Source organism: Gopherus flavomarginatus, chromosome 2 (assembly GCF_025201925.1).
Source record: "Gopherus flavomarginatus isolate rGopFla2 chromosome 2, rGopFla2.mat.asm, whole genome shotgun sequence".
Lineage (NCBI taxonomy): Eukaryota > Metazoa > Chordata > Testudines > Testudinidae > Gopherus > Gopherus flavomarginatus.
In genome coordinates, this window is record NC_066618.1 from 1,922,445 (window position 1) to 1,940,163 (window position 17,719).

The following is a 17,719-nucleotide window of genomic DNA, read 5'->3' on the forward strand; positions in this document are numbered from 1 at the left end:
GGCAGGGGGTGGGTATCGGGGTGCTGGAGCAGGCTGGCTGAGAGGTGCAGGGATGGGTATCGGGGTGCTGCAGCAGGCTGGCTGGGAGGTGCACGGGGTGGGTATCGGGGTGCTGGGGCAGGCTGGCTGGGAGGTGCAGGGGGTGAGTATCGGGGTGCTGGGGCAGGCTGGCTGGGAGGTGCAGGGGGTGAGTATCGGGGTGCTGGAGCAGGCTGGCTGGGAGGTGCAGGGGATGAGTATCAGGGTGCTGGGGCAGGCTGGCTGGGAGGTGCAGGGGGTGAGTATCGGGGTGCTGGAGCAGGCTGGCTGGGAGGTGCAGGGGGTGGGTATCGGGGTGCTGGAGCAAGCTGGCTGGGAGGTGCAGGGGGTGGGTATCAGGGTGCTAGAGCAGGCTGGCTGGGAGGTGCAGAGGGTGGGTATCAGGGTGCTGGAGCAGGCTGGCTGAGGGAGCAGGGGGTGGGTATTGGGGTGCTAGGGCAAGCTGGCTGGGAGGTGCAGGGGGTGAGAATCAGGGTGCTGGGGCAGGCTGGCTGAGGGAGCAGGGAGTGGGTATTGGGGTGCTGGAGCAGGCTGGCTGAGGGGGCAGTGGGTGGGTATCGGGGTGCTGAAGCAGGCTGACTGAGGGAGCAAGGGGTGGGTATTGGAGTGCTAGGGCAGGCTGGCTGGGAAGTGCAGGCGGTGAGTATCGGGGTGCTGGAGCAGGCTGGCTGAGGGGGCAGGGGGTGGGTATTGGGGTGCTAGGGCAGGCTGGCTGAGAGGTGCAGGGGGTGGGTATCGGGGTGCTGAAGCAGGCTGGCTGGGAGGTGCAGGGGGTGGGTATCAGGGTGCTGGAGCAGGCTGGCCGAGGGAGCAGGGGGTGGGTATTGGGGTGCTAGGGCAGGCTGGCTGGGAGGTGCAGGGGGTGGGTATCGGGCTGCTGAAGCAGGCTGGCTGAGGGAGCAGGGGGTGGGTATCGGGGTGCTGGGGCAGGCTGGCTGGGAGGTACAGAGGGTGAGTATCGGGGTGCTAGGGCAGGCTGGCTGGGAGGTGCAGGGGGTGGGTATCGGGGTGCTAGGGCAGGCTGGTTGAGAGGTGCAGCGGGTGGGTATCGGGGTGCTGGGGCAGGCTGGCTGGGAGGTACAGGGGGTGGGTATTGGGGTGCTAGGGCAGGCTGGCTGGGAGGTGCAGGGGGTGGGTATCGGGCTGCTGGAGCAGGCTGGCTGGGAGGTGCAAGGGGTGGGTATCGGGGTGCTAGGGCAGGCTGGCTGTGGGGGGACCAGAGCCGTCCAGGGTCCGTCCAGTTCAGTCCTGTCTCAGGCCAACAGTGCCACCCTCGCTGCTCCGCAGGACGGGGCATCCCTCAGATCTCCCCCAGGGACGTTCCTCCTGGCACCCACTGGTGCCTGTGGGTACTTACCCTGGCAGCTCTTGCTGCTGCACTTCAGCTCCCCTTCCTGGCAGACGCTGCAGAGACAAACCGGCTGGTTAGTGCCCATCGTCCCCACAGCCCTGCTGCTGGCCCCACCAGCCCCAACTGGCAACCCACCTGCTGCACGGAGCAGCCACCGGCCCCGGGCAGGGCTGGCCCAGTCCGCTCTGCCAGGCCGGGAACACGCCGTGCCGCCAGACTCCTCTCAGCCGGCCCCGCTGCCCATTCCCCTCCCTGTGGCAGCCCCCAGCCCCGCCCTGGCGAAGCTGCCCACAAACTCACCATTCTTTGCAGCCCACGAGCACGGTGTCCCCGGCCGCCAGGTACATGGGCCCTTCTCCCGGGCGGAGGTGGAGGCAGCCGCACTGCGCGGGGAGCACGCAGGTTCCCCTCTGCTCCACCAGGCCCTGCCGGGGCACAGGGGCAGGGGTAAGAGCGGGCCAAGCCCCGGGTCCAGCCAGGCCGCCCTGAGGGGCTGGTGCCCCAGCGCATTGCCCAGGGCTCTGCCCAGTGCAGCGGTAGATACCCAGGGAGGGTGCTGCCACCGGCACCCACACCCAGCTGGGAGGGTCACCCGGCCCCGCCTGTGTCACTAGACACCCCCATAACTCCCCACGAACCCTGCCCCGATCGGGGTCTGTGCCCTGCCCCCGTCATTCCTCCAGTGCCCCTCACCCCTCCCCTCGATCCATACCCGGTGCCCTGCCCACCTCGGGGTGTGTGCCCTGCCCCCCATCATTCCCCCAGTGTCCCTCCTCCCCGATCCGTACCTGGTGACCTGCCCCCTTGGGTCTGTGCCCTGCCCCCCATCATTCCCCCAGTGCACATCCCCCTAATCCGTACCCAGTGCCCTGTCCCCCGGGTCTGTGCCCTGCCCCTCATCATTCCCCCAGTGTCCCTCCCCCACATCTGTACCTGGTGCCCTGCCCCCCTCGGAGTCTGTGCCCTGCCCCCTGTCGTCCCCCAGTGCACATCCCCCTAATCCGTACCCGGTGCCCTGCCCCCTTGGGTCTGTGCCCTGCCCCTCATCATTCCCCCAGTGTCCCTCCCCCACATCTGTACCTGGTGCCCTGCCCCCTGTCGTCCCCCAGTGCACATCCCCCTAATCCGTACCCAGTGCCCTGCCCCCCGGGTCTGTGCCCTGCCCCCGGGTACCTAGGGACTGGCAGGGCTGTGAGGAGCAGGGACCTCGCCACCTCTCTGCAGCTCATGGCAATCGGGGATCTGTGCATGGGGGCCGAGCACTGGCCCAGAAACCCACCCGTGGCCCTGCCCCACGCTGGCGCCTTCGAGAGGCAGGAGCCCACCATGGGGACATGCCCTGCTGGCCAGCTGGGCTGTGTGCACCCTGCAGCTGGAGGGCCGAGAGCCCCAGTACGGCCACCCCCTTGCCCAGGACTGGCTACCCCGCCTCTGAAGGCTGCGACATTTTCCTGCAGCAGTGAGTCAAGACGGTTACTCACCTTTGTAACTGTTGTTCTTCGAGATGTGTTGCTCACATTCATTCCAGTTAGGTGTGTGTGCGCCGCGCGTGCACGCTCGTCGGAAACTTTTTACCCTAGCAACTCCAGTGGGCCGGCAGGTCGCCCCCTGGAGTGGCGCCGCCATGGCGCTCGATATATACCCCTGCCGGCCCACCCGCTCCTCAGTTCCTTCTTGCCGGCTACTCCGACAGTGGGGAAGGAGGGCGGGTGTGGAATGGATGTGAGCAACACATCTCGAAGAACAACAGTTACAAAGGTGAGTAATCATCTTTTCTTCTTCGAGTGATTGCTCACATCCATTCCAGTTAGGTGAATCCCAAGCCATACCTAGGCGGTGGGGTCGGAGTGAGAAGTCGCGGCATGGAGCACTGCAGATCCGAAGGCCGCGTCCTCTCTTGACTGCTGGACCAGGGCGTAGTGGGAAGCGAAGGTGTGGACCGATGACCAGGTCGCTGCCCGACAGATCTCTTGGATGGGCACGCGGGCAAGGAAAGCCAGGGACAACGCCTGCGCCCTGGTAGAATGCGCAGTCACACGGCCCGTAGGAACATGGGCCAGCTCATAGCAGGTCCTGATACAGGACGTTACCCATGAGGATAACCTCTGCGAGGAGATAGGAAGCCCCTTCATGCGGTCCGCTACTGCCACGAAAAGTTGGGGGGATTTGCGGAACGGTTTGGTCCTCTCCACATAGAACGCAAGAGCCCTACGGACGTCAAGCGAGTGGAGCTGTTGCTCCCTGCCTGAAGAGTGAGGTTTCGGGAAAAAAAACCGGGAGGAATATCTCCTGGTTGATGTGGAAGGTCGAGACCACCTTGGGGAGAAAGGCAGGGTGTGGCCTCAGCTGCACCTTATCTTTGTGGAAGACTGTATACGGGGGGTCTACCACGAGAGCCCGGAGTTCCGACACTCGCCTAGCTGAGGTGATAGCTACTAGAAAAGCAGTCTTCCAAGAGAGATAGAGTAGGGAGCAAGTAGCTAACGGCTCAAAGGGGGGCCGCATGAGCCGAGATAACACCAGGTTAGGATCCCAGGTTGGAGCAGGGAGACGGACGTTAGGGTATAAACGTTCCAGCCCCTTCAGGAATCTAGTCACCGTCGGGTGGGAAAAAACGGAGCGGCCATCCCCACCCGGGTGAAAGGTGGAGATAGCTGCCAGGTGGACCCGCAAGGACGATATCGCCAGGCCCTGTTGTTTGAGGGACCAAACATAGTCTAAGATATTGGCCACCGAAACTTCCATAGGGCGGAGACCTTTCTCCACGCACCAACAGGAGAAACGCTTCCACTTGGCCGAGTATGTCGCTCTAGTGGAAGGCTTCCTGCTGCCCAGAAGTACCTCCCGTTCCGGGGTGGAGCAGCGCAGTTCAGAACCGGTCAGCCACGCAGGAGCCACGCCGCTAGGTGCAGCGACTGCAGGTCCGGGTGACAGAGAGTCCCGTGTTCCTGGGTAATCAGGTCCGAGTGAAGGGGCAGGGGAACTGGGTCGGCTATGGCCAGGTCCAGCAGCATGGGGTACCAATGTTGCCTGGGCCACGCCGGGGCTACCATGATCACGCGAGCCCTGTCCCTGCGCACCTTCAGAAGGACCCTGTGGACCAGTGGGAACGGGGGAAAAGCGTAGTACAAGTGGGTCGTCCACGGAATAAGGAAGGCATCCGCTATAGATCCGGGCTCCCTGCCCTGAAAGGAGCAGAACGCCTGGCACTTCTTGTTCCCCCCGGACGCGAAGAGGTCCACACGGGGATAACCCCACCTCTGGAAAATTGCGAGGGCGACGTCCGGGCGAAGGGACCACTCGTGTGACAGGAAGGATCTGCTCAGGCGATCCGTCAGCGTGTTCCGTACTCCGGGGAGGAAGGAAGCCGTGAGGTGAATGGAGTGGGCTACACAAAAGTCCCATAGTCGCATCGCCTCGTGACATAGGGGAGAGGATCTGGTGCCGCCCTGCTTGTTGATATAGTACATGGTCGTCGTGTTGTCGGTAAACACCGTAACACAACGACCTCGAAGCTGGTGACAGAACGTTTGACAAGCAAGGCGGACCGCTCTCAACTCCCGCATGCTGATGTGCAACCTCACCTCCTGCGGGGACCACAGGCCCTACGTTCTCAGGGTTCCCAGGTGGGCCCCCCAGCCGAGATCTGAGGCATCCGTTGTTAGGGACACCGAAGGCTGAGGTGGGTGGAAAGGGAGCCCCGCACACACTACGGACTGGTCTAGCCACCAGCTGAGAGAATCTAACACCCCCTGGGGGATTGTGATCAGCATGTCTAGTGGTTGCCTCGCCGGCCGGTAATGTGCGATGAGCCACAACTGGAGGGGCCTCATGCGGAGCCGAGCGTAACCGGTCACAAATGTGCATGCTGCCATGTGGCCTAACAGGGTTAGACATGTCCGTATTGATGTCAAGGGGGCTGCCCGCAATCGCTGAACGATCGCCGACAATGCCTGGAACCTCGGTAACGGCAGAAGAGCCCTGGCCACGGTGGAGTCCAGGACGGCCCCGATGAACTCCACCCTCTGCGTGGGGAGCAGGGTGGACTTGTCTATATTGATCATGAGGCCCAAGGTAGCAAACAGGCCGGTGATCTTGCGGACGTGGCTGCAAACCTGTAGCTCCAACGTGCCCCGAATTAACCAATCGTCCAGGTAAGGGAACACGTGGCTACGACTGCGCCGGAGATGTGCCACAACGACTGCCATGCATTTTGTAAATACCCTCGGGGGCGTAGAAAGGCCAAATAGGAGGACTGCAAATTGATAATGAAGGCGGCCCACCATGAATCGAAGGAAATGTCTGTGGTGCGGCCAAATGGCAATGTGAAAATAAGAGTCCTGCATGTCGAGGGTGGCGTACCAGTCTCCCGGATCCAGGGATGGGATAATGGTCCCCAGGGATACCATGCGGAACTTCAACTTCGCTAGGTATTTGTTGAGCTCTCGCAGGTCGAGGATAGGCCTGAGGCCTCCCTTGGCCTTGGGGATCAGAAAGTAGCGGGAATAAAACCCCTTGCCTTTCTCGTTTTCCGGAACCGCCTCTATAGCTCCTTTGTTGAGGAGCGTCTGTACCTCCTGCCGAAGGAATTGCTCGTGAGAGGGGTCCCTGAAGAGGGACGAGGAAGGGGGGCGGGAAGGAGGAAACGATATAAACTGCAGGCGGTATCCCGTCTGCACCGTGCGCAAGACCCAGCGGTCCGATGTTATTTGGGTCCACGCCGGGAGGAAAAACGAAAGGCGGTTGGAAAACGGGGGGGAAGAATCCGTGGGGGAAACTGTTACTGCGCCCTCGGGCGCACCTTCAAAACGAAGGCTTGGGTCCAGGCGGGTGCTTAGAGGAGCTTTGATTCTGCCCCCCCTGGTTCCCCGAATGCCTACGCCTTCCATTCCTGCCACGGCGCCTATTGAGGTCCTGCTGTTGGCGGAACTGGGGGTATGGCCTGCGCTGCTGTTGCTGCTGTGGCCGGAAGGGTCTGCGCTGCGTTCCCGGCGTGTGCATCCCGAGGGAGCACATAATGACCCGATTGTCTTTGAGACTCTTAAGTCTGGGGTCTGTCTTTTCCGAAAACAGGCCCTGGCCTTCGAACGGGAGGTCCTGGATGGTATGTTGGAGCTCCGGTGGAAGGCCAGAGACCTGAAGCCAGGAGATACGGCCCATCGTTACCCCCGAGGCGAGGGTGCGGGCAGCCGAGTCTGCAGCGTCCAAAGAAGCTTGCAACGAAGTTCGTGCAACCTTCTTGCCCTCGTCCAGAATGGCCGCAAATTCTTGGCGGGCCTCCTGTGGCAGCAGCTCTTTGAATTTGTCCGCTGCCACCCACGAGTTAAAAGCGTATCTGCTGAGCAGGGCTTGTTGGTTTGAAACCCTGAGCTGAAGGGCCCCAGCTGAGTAGACCTTGCGGCCAAGGAGGTCCATACGTCTGGCCTCCTTGGATTTGGGGGCTGGAGCTTCCTGCCCATGACGCTCCCTCTCGTTCACCGACTGCACCACCAGGGAACACGGTGTCGGGTGGACGTGGAGGTACTCATAGCCCTTGGAGGGGGCCATGTACTTCCTCTCGACGCCCCTCGCCGTAGGGGGGATGGAGGCCGGTGACTGCCAGATTGTATTGGCGTTGGCCTGGATCGTCCTAATGAAGGGTAGGGCGACCCTGGTGGGAGCATCAGACGAGAGGATGGTGACGATAGGGTCCTCGATCTCAGAGACCTCCTCGGCTTGCAGGCTCAGATTCTGAGCTACTCGCCTAAGGAGGTCTTGGTGCGCCCTGAGATCCAGCGGAGGAGGGCTACTGGAGGAGGTGCCAGCCACCGCTTCATCAGGGGAGGAGGATGAGGAGACCCCCGGCAAGAAAGTGTCCAGTGGGGGGTCTCCCTCAGCCCTCGCCTCTGTCTCAGGAGCAAGAGCAGGGTCTTGCTGCTTGGATCCTTCCTCTCCATCCGGGGAGGGAGGGGGGCGAGACAACGAAGCCTCCGGCACCCTGTGCTCCGTCGTTGCAGGCCTAGCAGGAAGCTGTTGGGGGCCCTGGGCTTGATGGTATGCCCATGGGGTCCAAAACCCCCACTGCTGCGGGCCTTGGTCCTGTTGCGGAGGGTCTTGAAACAATGCCGCCTGCCTGTCGGTGCCCAGCGCATACACGCTGTCTGCTTGAGAAGACACCGACGGCTGCCTAGAAGGCCATGGCGGGGCCGACCCCGGCTGGTAAGGGTCTGCACGGGTCGGCACCGAAGATCTTCTCGGTGCCGGGGATCGGTACCGGGAGTCATAGCGGTGCCGGGATCGGGACCGGGTTCTGTCTCGGTGCCGGGATCTGGAACGGTACCGGCCGCTGCTTCGGTGCCGGGATCGGGACCGGGACCTGCCACCGACGCGGTGCCGGGAGGTCGACCGGGACCGGGACCTGCCACCAGCTCGGTGCCGGGAGGTCGACCGGCGCGGCGAGTGATGGCGGGACTGGCTCCTGGAGTCACGGTGCCGGTATCGACGGCTGGAGTCAGACCGCGACCGTCTGGAGGTCGATCGGTGCCGCGAGTGCGACCGGTACCGCCGAAGGGAGCGGTGCCGGGACTGCGAGCGGCGGCGGGATCTCGAGCGACCGTGGCGTCGGGACCTGGATCGCGAGCGCGAGTCCCGAGACGGTGCCGTCATCATGGGCTTGCCTCTAGATGCGACCTGCACCGGAGGTACCGGGGGTGGCGGCTGAGTAGACTCAGTTAGGGCGATAAGGTCACGTGCCGAGCCGAAGGTCTCCGGCGTGGATGGGACCAATAGCTCAACCCCAGATCTTATGGGGGAGCTTGGCGGCACCGGACTCGACGGACCCACCGGGCCCGGAGTCGACGGTGCCGGTGGTGCCGCGGCCGATGTCGATGCCGGGCGCTCCAATCGGGTCTGCCTGGCTGGAGTAGCAGACGCTGACGGTCTCGCCTCTGCACCTGGTGCCGGGGAAGGTCGGTGCCGGGGAGTCTTCCCGGTGCCGGTGCGATCCGGTGCCGGCGCCGAGATCACGGCCTGTGAAGCTGCCGGGTCAAGTGCCGCCTCCATGAGGAGAGTCCTGAGTCTTTGGTCTCTCTCCTTCTTTGTCCTGGGCTTAAAAGCCTTGCAGATGCGGCACTTGTCCGACCTGTGCGATTCCCCCAGGCACTTCAGACACGCGTCGTGGGGGTCGCTGGTAGGCATAGGCTTCTTACAGGCCGCACACTGCTTAAAGCCCGGCGAAACAGGCATGAGCCCGGTGCCGGGTGCCGGGAAGGGCTACAGCCCAGACCGGCGAACAACTATCTACAATACTATTTACACCTAATTACTTAACTAACTACACTTAACGATCTAACTAACAACTGTAACAATAACGGTAGTTAACAAGGAGAGCTACGGACGTGGAGGACAGCTAAGCCGCGCTCCACAGTTCCAACGACCTACACGGCGGTAAGAAGGAACTGAGGAGCGGGTGGGCCGGCAGGGGTATATATCAGGCGCCATGGCGGCGCCACTCCAGGGGGCGACCTGCCGGCCCACTGGAGTTGCTAGGGTAAAAAGTTTCCGACGAACGTGCACGCGCGGCGCGCACACCTAACTGGAATGGATGTGAGCAATCACTCGAAGAAGAACCTCTGGTTACCAGTGCCTGCCAGGCAGGGCTGGCTGGGCTCGCTCCCTCTACTCTCACCTGCTGAGAGCTCCCCCCGGTGCCCCACTCCTGCTGAGACCCCCCCGCGCCCCTGCCCCCGCGTCCCTCTCCTGCTGAGACCCCCTGGTGCCCCTGCCCCCGCGTCCCTCTCCTGCTGAGAGCCCCCCCACGCCCCTGCCCCCGGTGACCCTCTCCTGCTGAGACCCCCCCACGCCCCTGTCCCCATGACCCTATCCTGCTGAGACCCCCCCCACGCCCGTCCCCATGTCCCTCTCCTGCTGAGACCCCCCCCACGCCCCTGTCCCCGTGTCCCTCTCCTGCTGAGACCCCCCCGCGTCCCTGCCCCCGGTGACCCTCTCCTGCTGAGACCCCCCCGCGCCCCTGCCCCCACGTCCCTCTCCTGCTGAGACCCCCCGCGCCCCTGCCCCCGCGTCCCTCTCCTCCTGAGAGCCCCCCGCGCCCCTGCCCCCGCGTCCCACTCCTGCTGAGACCCCCCCGCGCCCCTGCCCCCGCGTCCCTCTCCTGCTGAGACCCCCCCGCACCCCTGCTCCCACGTCCCTCTCCTGCTGAGACCCCCCGCGCCCCTGCCCCCACGTCCCTCTCCTGCTGAGACCCCCCCACGCCCCTGCCCCCTGTGCCCCTCTCCTGCTGAGACCCCCCTGCACCCCTGCCCCCGCGTCCCTCTCCTGCTGAGACCCCCCCCGCGCCCCTGCCCCCGCATCCCTCTCCGGCTGAGACCCCCCTGCACCCCTGCCCCCACTTCCCTCTCCTGCTGAGACCCCCCCGCGCCCCTTCCCCTGTGCCCCTCTATGATGTTATTGATATAATCTGGGACCATATAGAACATGGGTTGCAACCAAGGTCCTGTAGTGGCACCAAATCCTAGGTAAAGGGGGTCATATAAGGTGTCTAAGACCAGGTTACGGATTACTGGTTATGATTATGCTGTCTGTATGTCTGTAGCATTTTGGTAGTTGAAGTTATGAATATTGGCTGTATGCTGTCTGTATTGCAAACTTGTGCTGTGTTACTGGGAAAGATCCCAGACAAGTTGGTGTCAGCTCTGTTTAGCCTGCTTGATAGCCCATTAAGGACCATCACCTGCACAATTGACCCATCGAGAGAAGGCAGTTACACCCTGTGACTCAGCAGGGTGTGCAGGGACTGGCCCATGTGACTGCAAACTCCATTTTGCTGTAACTTTCCACAGCGGGAACAAAGGAGTGTTCTTACACCTGGAAAAGACTATATAAGGCGGAGGCCTCATCTCCATCTTGTCTTCAATCCTGCTTCTTACCTCTGGAGGGACTTTGCTACAAACTGAAGCTCTGCACAAAGGACTGATGACCCATCCCAGCAGGGGATGTTCTCCAGAGACTTGATTTGAGCCTGCAGTTTACTCCATCACTGCTACAAGCCTGAACTAAGAACTTTGCCATCACTGTATGTAATTGATTCCATGTAACCAATTCTAGCTCTCATCTCTATCTTGTTCCCTTTATGAATAAACCTTTAGATTTTAGATTCTAAAGGATTGGCAACAGCGTGATTTGTGGGTAAGGTCTGATGTGTATATTGACCTGGGTCTGGGGCTTGGTCCTTTGGGATCGAGAGAACCTTTTTCTTTTACTGGGGTGTTGGTTTTCATAACCATTCATCCCCAGGACGGGTGGCACTGGTGGTGATACAGGGAGACTGGAGTGTCTAAGGAAATTGCTTGTGTGACTTGTGGTTAGCCAGTGGGGTGAGACCAAAGTCCTCTTTGTCTGGCTGGTTTGGTGCCTTAGAGGTGGAAGAACCCCAGCCTAGGGCTGTGACTGCCCTGTTTGAGCAATTGGTCCTGAATTGGCACTCTCAGTTGGGTCCCGCCAGAACCGCAGTGTCACACCCTCTCCTGCTGAGGCCCCCCAGCACCCCTTCCCCCGCATCCCTCTCCTGCTGAGACCCCCCCCACGCCCCTGCCCCCACATCCCTCTCCTGCTGAGACCCCACCACACCCCTTCCCCCCCGCATCCCTCTCCTGCTGAGACCCCCCCACGCCCCTGCCCCCCGCATCCCTCTCCTGCTGAGACCCCCCCCGCGCCCCTGCCCCCCGCATCCCTCTCCTGCTGAGACCCCCCCGCGCCCCTGCCCCCACATCCCTCTCCTGCTGAGACTCCCCCACACCCCTTCCCCCCACGTCCCTCTCCTGCTGAGACCCCCCCACGCCCCTTCCCCCTGCGTCCCTCTCCTGCTGAGACCCCCCCACGCCCCTGCCCCCGCGTCCCTCTCCTGCTGAGACCTCCCCACGCCCCTTCCCCCCGCGTCCCTCTCCTGCTGAGACCCCCCCGCGCCCCTGCCCCCGCGTCCTTCTCCTGCTGAGACCCCCCCGCGCCCCTGCCCCCGCGTCCTTCTCCTGCTGAGACCCCCCCGCGCCCCTGCCCCCGCGTCCCTCTCCTGCTGAGACCCTCCCGCGCCCCTGCCCCCATGTCCCTCACCTGCTGAGACCCCCCCGCGCCCCTGCCCCCGTGTCCCTCTCCTGCTGAGACCCCCCCGCGCCCCTGCCCCCGTGCCCCTCACCTGCGGGCAGTAGCAGCCAGGCAGGCACAGGGGGATGGCTGTGCACAGCTCCTGGCGCTGCAGCGTGGAGCACAGGCTGGCGCAGGGGTCCCCACACTCCCGGAACTCGAAGGGAGGCTCACAGCTGGCTTCTGCGGGGCACGGGCACAGGGTCACCCCCAGCACAGGCCTTGCTGGCCGAGGAGGGGCTGGGGCTGCCCACCCGGCCTGCAGCATCTCAGTGACCCAGGTGTCCGACGGCCCCACGGCAGCGGGGGGGCTCAGGGCAGGGCGAGGGGACCCACCACGAGGAGGGGTGAACAAATGGCTCTGGGTGCCCCCAGGAGGCGCTTTCCCCTCTACGGGAGACCTTGCTGCCTCAGAGAGGGGAGTCCCAAGGGTGCCCGGGCACCAGCATGGGGGGGGGGACAGTGCCCGGAGGGGGAGTGCCCAGGGCTCAGGGGGGTGGAGGGCAAGGTCCATCCTGCAGGGGGCGCTGTCTGACAGGGGCAGGAGAGGGGCACCAACCCTGTGAGTGACAGCAGAATTCCTGCTGGGCTCCGCCCACAGGGCCCCTGGCCCTGGCCCACTCCAGGCTCCCCCCAGGGTCCCAACACCCCCTGGGCTCCCCCTAGGGTCCCTGTCCAGCCAGTTGGGCCCTGCCCCCCCAAGTCCCCCCCAGGGTCCCTGCCCCCCCCAGCTCCCTCCCAGGGTCCCAACCCCCAGCCCCCCCAGGGTCCCTGCCCAGTCAGTTGGGCCCCACTCCCGCCCGAGCCCTCCAGGGTCCCTGCCCCCCCTAGCTCTCTCCCATTGTCCCTGCCCCAGCTCCCCCCCAGGGTCCCTGCCCAGTCAGTTGTGCCCTGGCCCCCCCAACCCCCTCGGGTCCCTGCCCCCCCAGCTCCCTTCCATTGTCCCTGCCCCAGGTCCCCCCCAGGGCGCTGCCCAGTCAGTCGGGCCTCGCCCCCCCAAGCCCTCCCCAGGGTCCCTGCCCCTCCCAGCTCTCTCCCATTATCCCTGCCCCAGCTCCCCCCCAGGGCCCTGCCCAGCCAGTTGGACCCCTGCCCCCACTCCCGAGCTCCGCCCCAGGGTCCCTGCCCCCGCCAGCTCCCTCCCATTGTCCCTGCCCCAGCTCCCCCCCCAGGGCCCCGCCCAGCCAGTGGGGCCCCTGCCCCAGCTCCCCCCCAGGGCCCCACCCAGCCAGTGGGGCCCCTGCCCCAGCTCCCCCCCAGGGCCCTGCCCAGCCAGTCGGGCCCCTGCCCCGCCCTCACCTGAGCACTGGGAGGCGTCGCAGGTGCGGAACTCGCCGTCCAGCCCCACGCACAGCGCCCCCTGGGGGCCCGGGCCCAGCTGGTTCCGGTAGCGCTGCTGCACCAGGAAGCTGCATGAGCACTGGGTCCACGGCGTCCAGGGGCTCCAGGAGCAGTCGCCTGCGGCAGAGGAGAGGGGCCCAGCATGGCAGCCTGGCATGTGCCCCAGGGCCCTGCCCAGCCCCCAGCAGCCATGGGGGGCCAGACCCTCCCCCTGGGGAGCCAGAGGAGGGGGCATGTGACTAGGAGAGCTGCCCCAGGAGCCAGGACAGCTGGGTCTGGTCCTGGCTCTTAACTGACTCTGGCCAGGCCCTTTCCCCTCAGCCCTGGCCTCAGTTTCCCCCTCAGCAAGGAAGTGCTCTGGGGGCAGGGAGGAGGAGCCTTATGTGTACCTCAGTTTCCCCTATACTGTGCCTGGCTGCCCAGCGAGGGACAGACACAAAGTTTGCTCTGAGGGCAGGTAAAGAGATGGGGGGGTGGGTTGCTGAGCAGGCTGAGCCGTGGGGGGAAGCAGGAGGGCTGCAGCTGCATCTCGGAGGCCGTGTGGCTGGCCCTGGAGGGGGAGGGGGACCCCTGGGGGGGTCGGGCGCACTGCAGGGCTCCTCCAAGGCCAGCCCCGACCCCGTGGATCCGACGCTACGTCCCACGAGCTCCTGTCCATGCAGGGCACCCCGCCCCGAGCAGGCCAGATGGGGGCACCACTGCAGGCTGAGCGCACGCTGGCTCCAGTGCAGCCCTCCCGCCCCCAGGGGCTGCCCCTACCTTCACAGGGCCGCAGGTAGCAGGGCTCCACCTCCTGGCGGGCACTGTCATTGCAGGGGGTGCTGGGCCCCTCGGGGCTGGGGCAGGTGCATGTCCCTGTCCGCGTGGCCAGGCCGGTGCCACAGGAGCGTGAGCAGGGGCTCCAGGCCGACCAGTCACATGGCTCGGCCGCTGTGCGAGGGGATAGAGCATTAGCAGGAGCGCAGGCTCCAGACCCACACCCAGCCCAGGCGGGCACCACTCACCTGGGCAGGGCCGGGCAGCACAGCCCTGGGCCTCGGCCTCGGGGCCGGCGCAGTACGAGCCGTTGTTGCGTGGCGGTGGGTTGATGCAGGCCCTAGTGCGGACGTGGGTGCCATTGCCACAGGTGACGGGGCAGTCGGACCAGGGAGACCAGGGCGTCCAGGAGCCATGCACTGGGGAGACGGGCAGGGTTAGCACTGGGGGGCGGGGTCCCCTCGGTGGGAGAGGGCAGGGGGCCAGGGTATCCAGGAGCCGGGCACTGGGGAGATGGGCAGGGTTAACACTGAGGGGTGGGGTCCCCTTGGCAGGAGGGAGCGGGATGGAGGGGGCCAGGGTTAGCACTGGGGAGATGGGCACTGGGGAGATGGGCAGGGTTAGCACCGGGGGGGGGGGCAGGGTCCCCTCGGCAGGAGGGGGCAGGCGGAGAGGGCCAGGGAGTCCAGGAGCCGGGCACTGGGAAGGCGGGCAGGGTTAGCACTGGGGGGGGCAGGGTCCCCTCAGCGGGAGGGGGAGGGCAGATGGGGCCAGGGTGTCCAGGAGCCGGGCACTGGGGAGACGGGCAAGGCTAGCCCTGGGGGCGCAGGGGCGCTTCGGCGGAAGGGGGTGGGCGGAGGGGGCCATGGCTCTGGGGGTGGGGGGCACTCACCCGCACACGCGATGTCCTGGCAGTAGATGCCCTCCGGGGTGCAGATACTAGAGGGAAGGGGCAGACAGACGGGTCAGGGCAAAGAGGGTGGGGTCCCCCGGGTGGCGCTGAGTTCTCCTGCCCAGCCCAAGCGCCCCCACCCTCAGGAATCGCCCCTTGGTCAGTCCTGCTGTACCTGTGGGCAGGGACTGACGCACGGCCCCCCAGCTCAGAGCCCCCGGTGCCCCTGCTCCCGCCGAGTCCCTGCACCCTCCTCCCCCAACACTGGGGCCCCTGGGCAGGAGGGCGTGCGGCCAGCCCGGCTGCCCCCCGTGGGCACTGACCATTGCTGGCACTCGCCCAGCAGCCAGGTGTCCCCCAGGCGTCTCTCCCAGCCCTGGTGCAGGCACAGGGGCGGGCAGGGCCCCTGGGGGCAGGGCCGGGTCTGCAGCTGCTCCTTCTGGCACTCCCTGGCCCAGGAGCCCGACGTGGCCGTCCTGGAAAGGAAGGAGAGGGGAGAGCGTGAGCCGGGCCCACGGGGCAGGGGCTGGCTGGGCCCTGGGCACCCTGGGGATGGCACCCAGCGCTGGAGCTCCCCCAGCAGGGGCCCCCGCGCCCAGCACTGGCTGCAGCCTCTGCAACTGGGGAAAGCAAGTGCAGGGCGTGCCCCCCAGCCAGCAGCCCCACCCCCACCCCGTAGCACCCCCTGCTGGGAGATCCCCCCCAGATAGCAGACCCCCCCGCCCCGTAGCACCCCCTGCTGGGAGACCTCCCCAGACAGCAACCCCACCCCCGCCCCGTAGCACCCCCTGCTAGGAGACCTCCCCAGACAGCAGCCCCACCCCCGCCCCGTAGCACCCCCTGCTCGGAGATCCCCCCCAGACAGCACTCCCACCCCCACCCCGCAGCACCCCCTGCTAGGAGACCTCCCCAGACAGCAGCCCCACCCCCGCCCCGTAGCACCCCCTGCTCGGAGATCCCCCCCAGACAGCACTCCCACCCCTGCCCCGCAGCACCCCCTGCTGGGAGACCTCCCCAGACAGCAACCCCACCCCCGCCCCGTAGCACCCCCTGCTCGGAGATCCCCCCCAGACAGCACTCCCACCCCTGCCCCGCAGCACCCCCTGCTGGGAGACCTCCCCAGACAGCAACCCCACCCCCGCCCCGTAGCACCCCCTGCTGGGAGACCTCCCCAGACAGCAACCCCCCCCCCCGCCCCGTAGCACCCCTGCTGGGAGATCCCCCCCAGACAGCACTCCCACCCCTGCCCCGCAGCACCCCCTGCTGGGAGACCTCCCCAGACAGCAGCCCCACCCCAGCCCCGCAGCACCCCCTGCTGGGAGACCTCCCTAGACAGCAGCCCCAACCCAGCCCCGCAGCACCCCCTGCTGGCAGCCCCCCCAGCCAGCAGCCCCACCCCCGCCCCGTAGCACCCCCTGCTGGGAGACCTCCCCAGACAGCAGCCCCACCCCCGCCCCGTAGCACCCCCTGCTGGGAGACCTCCCCAGACAGCAGCCCCACCCCCGCCCCGTAGCACCCCCTGCTCGGAGATCCCCCCCAGACAGCAGCCCCACCCCCGCCCCGTAGCACCCCCTGCTCGGAGATCCCCCCCAGACAGCAGCCCCACCCCTGCCCCGCAGCACCCCCTGCTGGGAGACCTCCCCAGACAGCAACCCCACCCCCGCCCCGTAGCACCCCTGCTGGGAGATCCCCCCCAGACAGCACTCCCACCCCCACCCCGCAGCACCCCCTGCTGGGAGACCTCCCCAGACAGCAACCCCACCCCCGCCCCGTAGCACCCCTGCTGGGAGACCTCCCCAGACAGCAGCCCCACCCCAGCCCCGCAGCACCCCCTGCTGGGAGACCTCCCTAGACAGCAGCCCCAACCCAGCCCCGCAGCACCCCCTGCTGGCAGCCCCCCCAGCCAGCAGCCCCACCCCCGCCCGTAGCACCCCCTGCTGGGAGACCTCCCCAGACAGCAGCCCCACCCCAGCCCCGCAGCACCCCCTGCTGGGAGACCTCCCCAGACAGCAGCCGCACCCCAGCCCCACAGCACCCCCTGCTGGGAGACCTCCCCAGACAGCAGCTCCACCCCCGCCCCGTAGCACCCCCTGCTGGGAGACCTCCCCAGACAGCAGCCCCACCCCTGCCCCGTAGCACCCCCTGCTGGGAGACCTCCCCAGACAGCAGCTCCACCCCCGCCCCGTAGCACCACCTGCTGGGAGACCTCCCCAGACAGCAGCTCCACCCCCGCCCCGTAGCACCCCCTGCTGGCAGCCCTCCCAGCCAGCAGTCCCACCCCCTCCCCCCATCCCTCCCTGCTGGGAGCCCCCCCAGCCAGCAGCCCCACCCCCTCCCCCCAGCCCCTCCTGCTGGGAGCTCCTCACCCCGAGCCAGCAGCCCCACCCCCTCCCCCCATCCTTCCCTGCTGGGAGCCCCCCCAGCCAGCAGCCCCACCCTCTCCCCACAGTGCTCCCTGCTGGGATGTCCCCCCCAGCCAGCACCCCGACCCCTCCCCCCAACCCCGCCTGCTGGGAGCCCCCCAGCCAGCACCCTGCCGCACCCCTACAGAGCCCCCTGCTGGGGCTCCCCACCCCCAGCCAGCGCCCAGACCTCTCCCCCCAGCGCCCCCTGCTGGAACTGGCTGGGGCTGGAGCCCCCTGCAGCCTGGGGTCTTAGTGTCCCGCGAGCAGGGGGTCCCCTCACCTGAACCGGGTTTGCAGCCCGTCCCCACAGGTGACGCTGCACGGGGACCAGCGGGACCAGTGGCTCCACTCGCACTGGCTGGGCGGGCAGGTGCGGCGAGTGCAGAGCAGCCGCCCCTCGGAGCATGTGCAGTTGTTGCAGCCGTCGTGGCGCAGGCTGCCTGGCACCCAGCTGTGCCCCTGGGCGTCGGTGCACTCGCAGTGCTGCGGGGAGACGCAGGCGCCGTCCTGCTCCAGGGTCCCTGTGTGGGGAGGGGGGAGCCGGTCACGCCAGAGCCTGCCCCGGGGACGGCGCGAGGGCTCTGCTGGAACCACCAGAACTGCTCCGGGTGCCACGGACCTCGCACGCCTCCCAGGACAAGGAGAATCACCGTGACCCCCACTTTCGGCACGGAGGAGCCGAGCCTTAGCTCCCATCTGGAGCCATGGCTCCCTGGCAAAGGGCCCCCAGCTATGCCTGCCTTCGGGGACCCCGGCCAGCCCTGCGGAGGAGGAGTCCCAGGGGGTGAATAACGCCAAGGC

The 17,719-nt window shown here is 66.4% G+C and overlaps 1 protein-coding gene across 1 annotated transcript in view; it reads right to left on the minus strand.

The window, feature by feature from the left end:
- The window catches only part of LOC127045947 (SCO-spondin-like), a 162,019-nt gene that overhangs the window by 24,750 nt on the left and 119,550 nt on the right, over window positions 1-17,719 (minus strand). Inside the window, exons 91-99 of the mRNA XM_050942846.1 lie at window positions 17,199-17,439; window positions 14,837-14,989; window positions 14,514-14,560; window positions 13,870-14,040; window positions 13,625-13,795; window positions 12,824-12,982; window positions 11,577-11,707; window positions 1,691-1,815; window positions 1,397-1,443 (exon numbers count right to left, since the gene is read on the minus strand). Of these exons, the coding sequence (XP_050798803.1) occupies window positions 1,397-1,443; window positions 1,691-1,815; window positions 11,577-11,707; window positions 12,824-12,982; window positions 13,625-13,795; window positions 13,870-14,040; window positions 14,514-14,560; window positions 14,837-14,989; window positions 17,199-17,439 (1,245 nt within the window). The remainder of the gene's footprint in view (window positions 1-1,396; window positions 1,444-1,690; window positions 1,816-11,576; window positions 11,708-12,823; window positions 12,983-13,624; window positions 13,796-13,869; window positions 14,041-14,513; window positions 14,561-14,836; window positions 14,990-17,198; window positions 17,440-17,719) is intronic.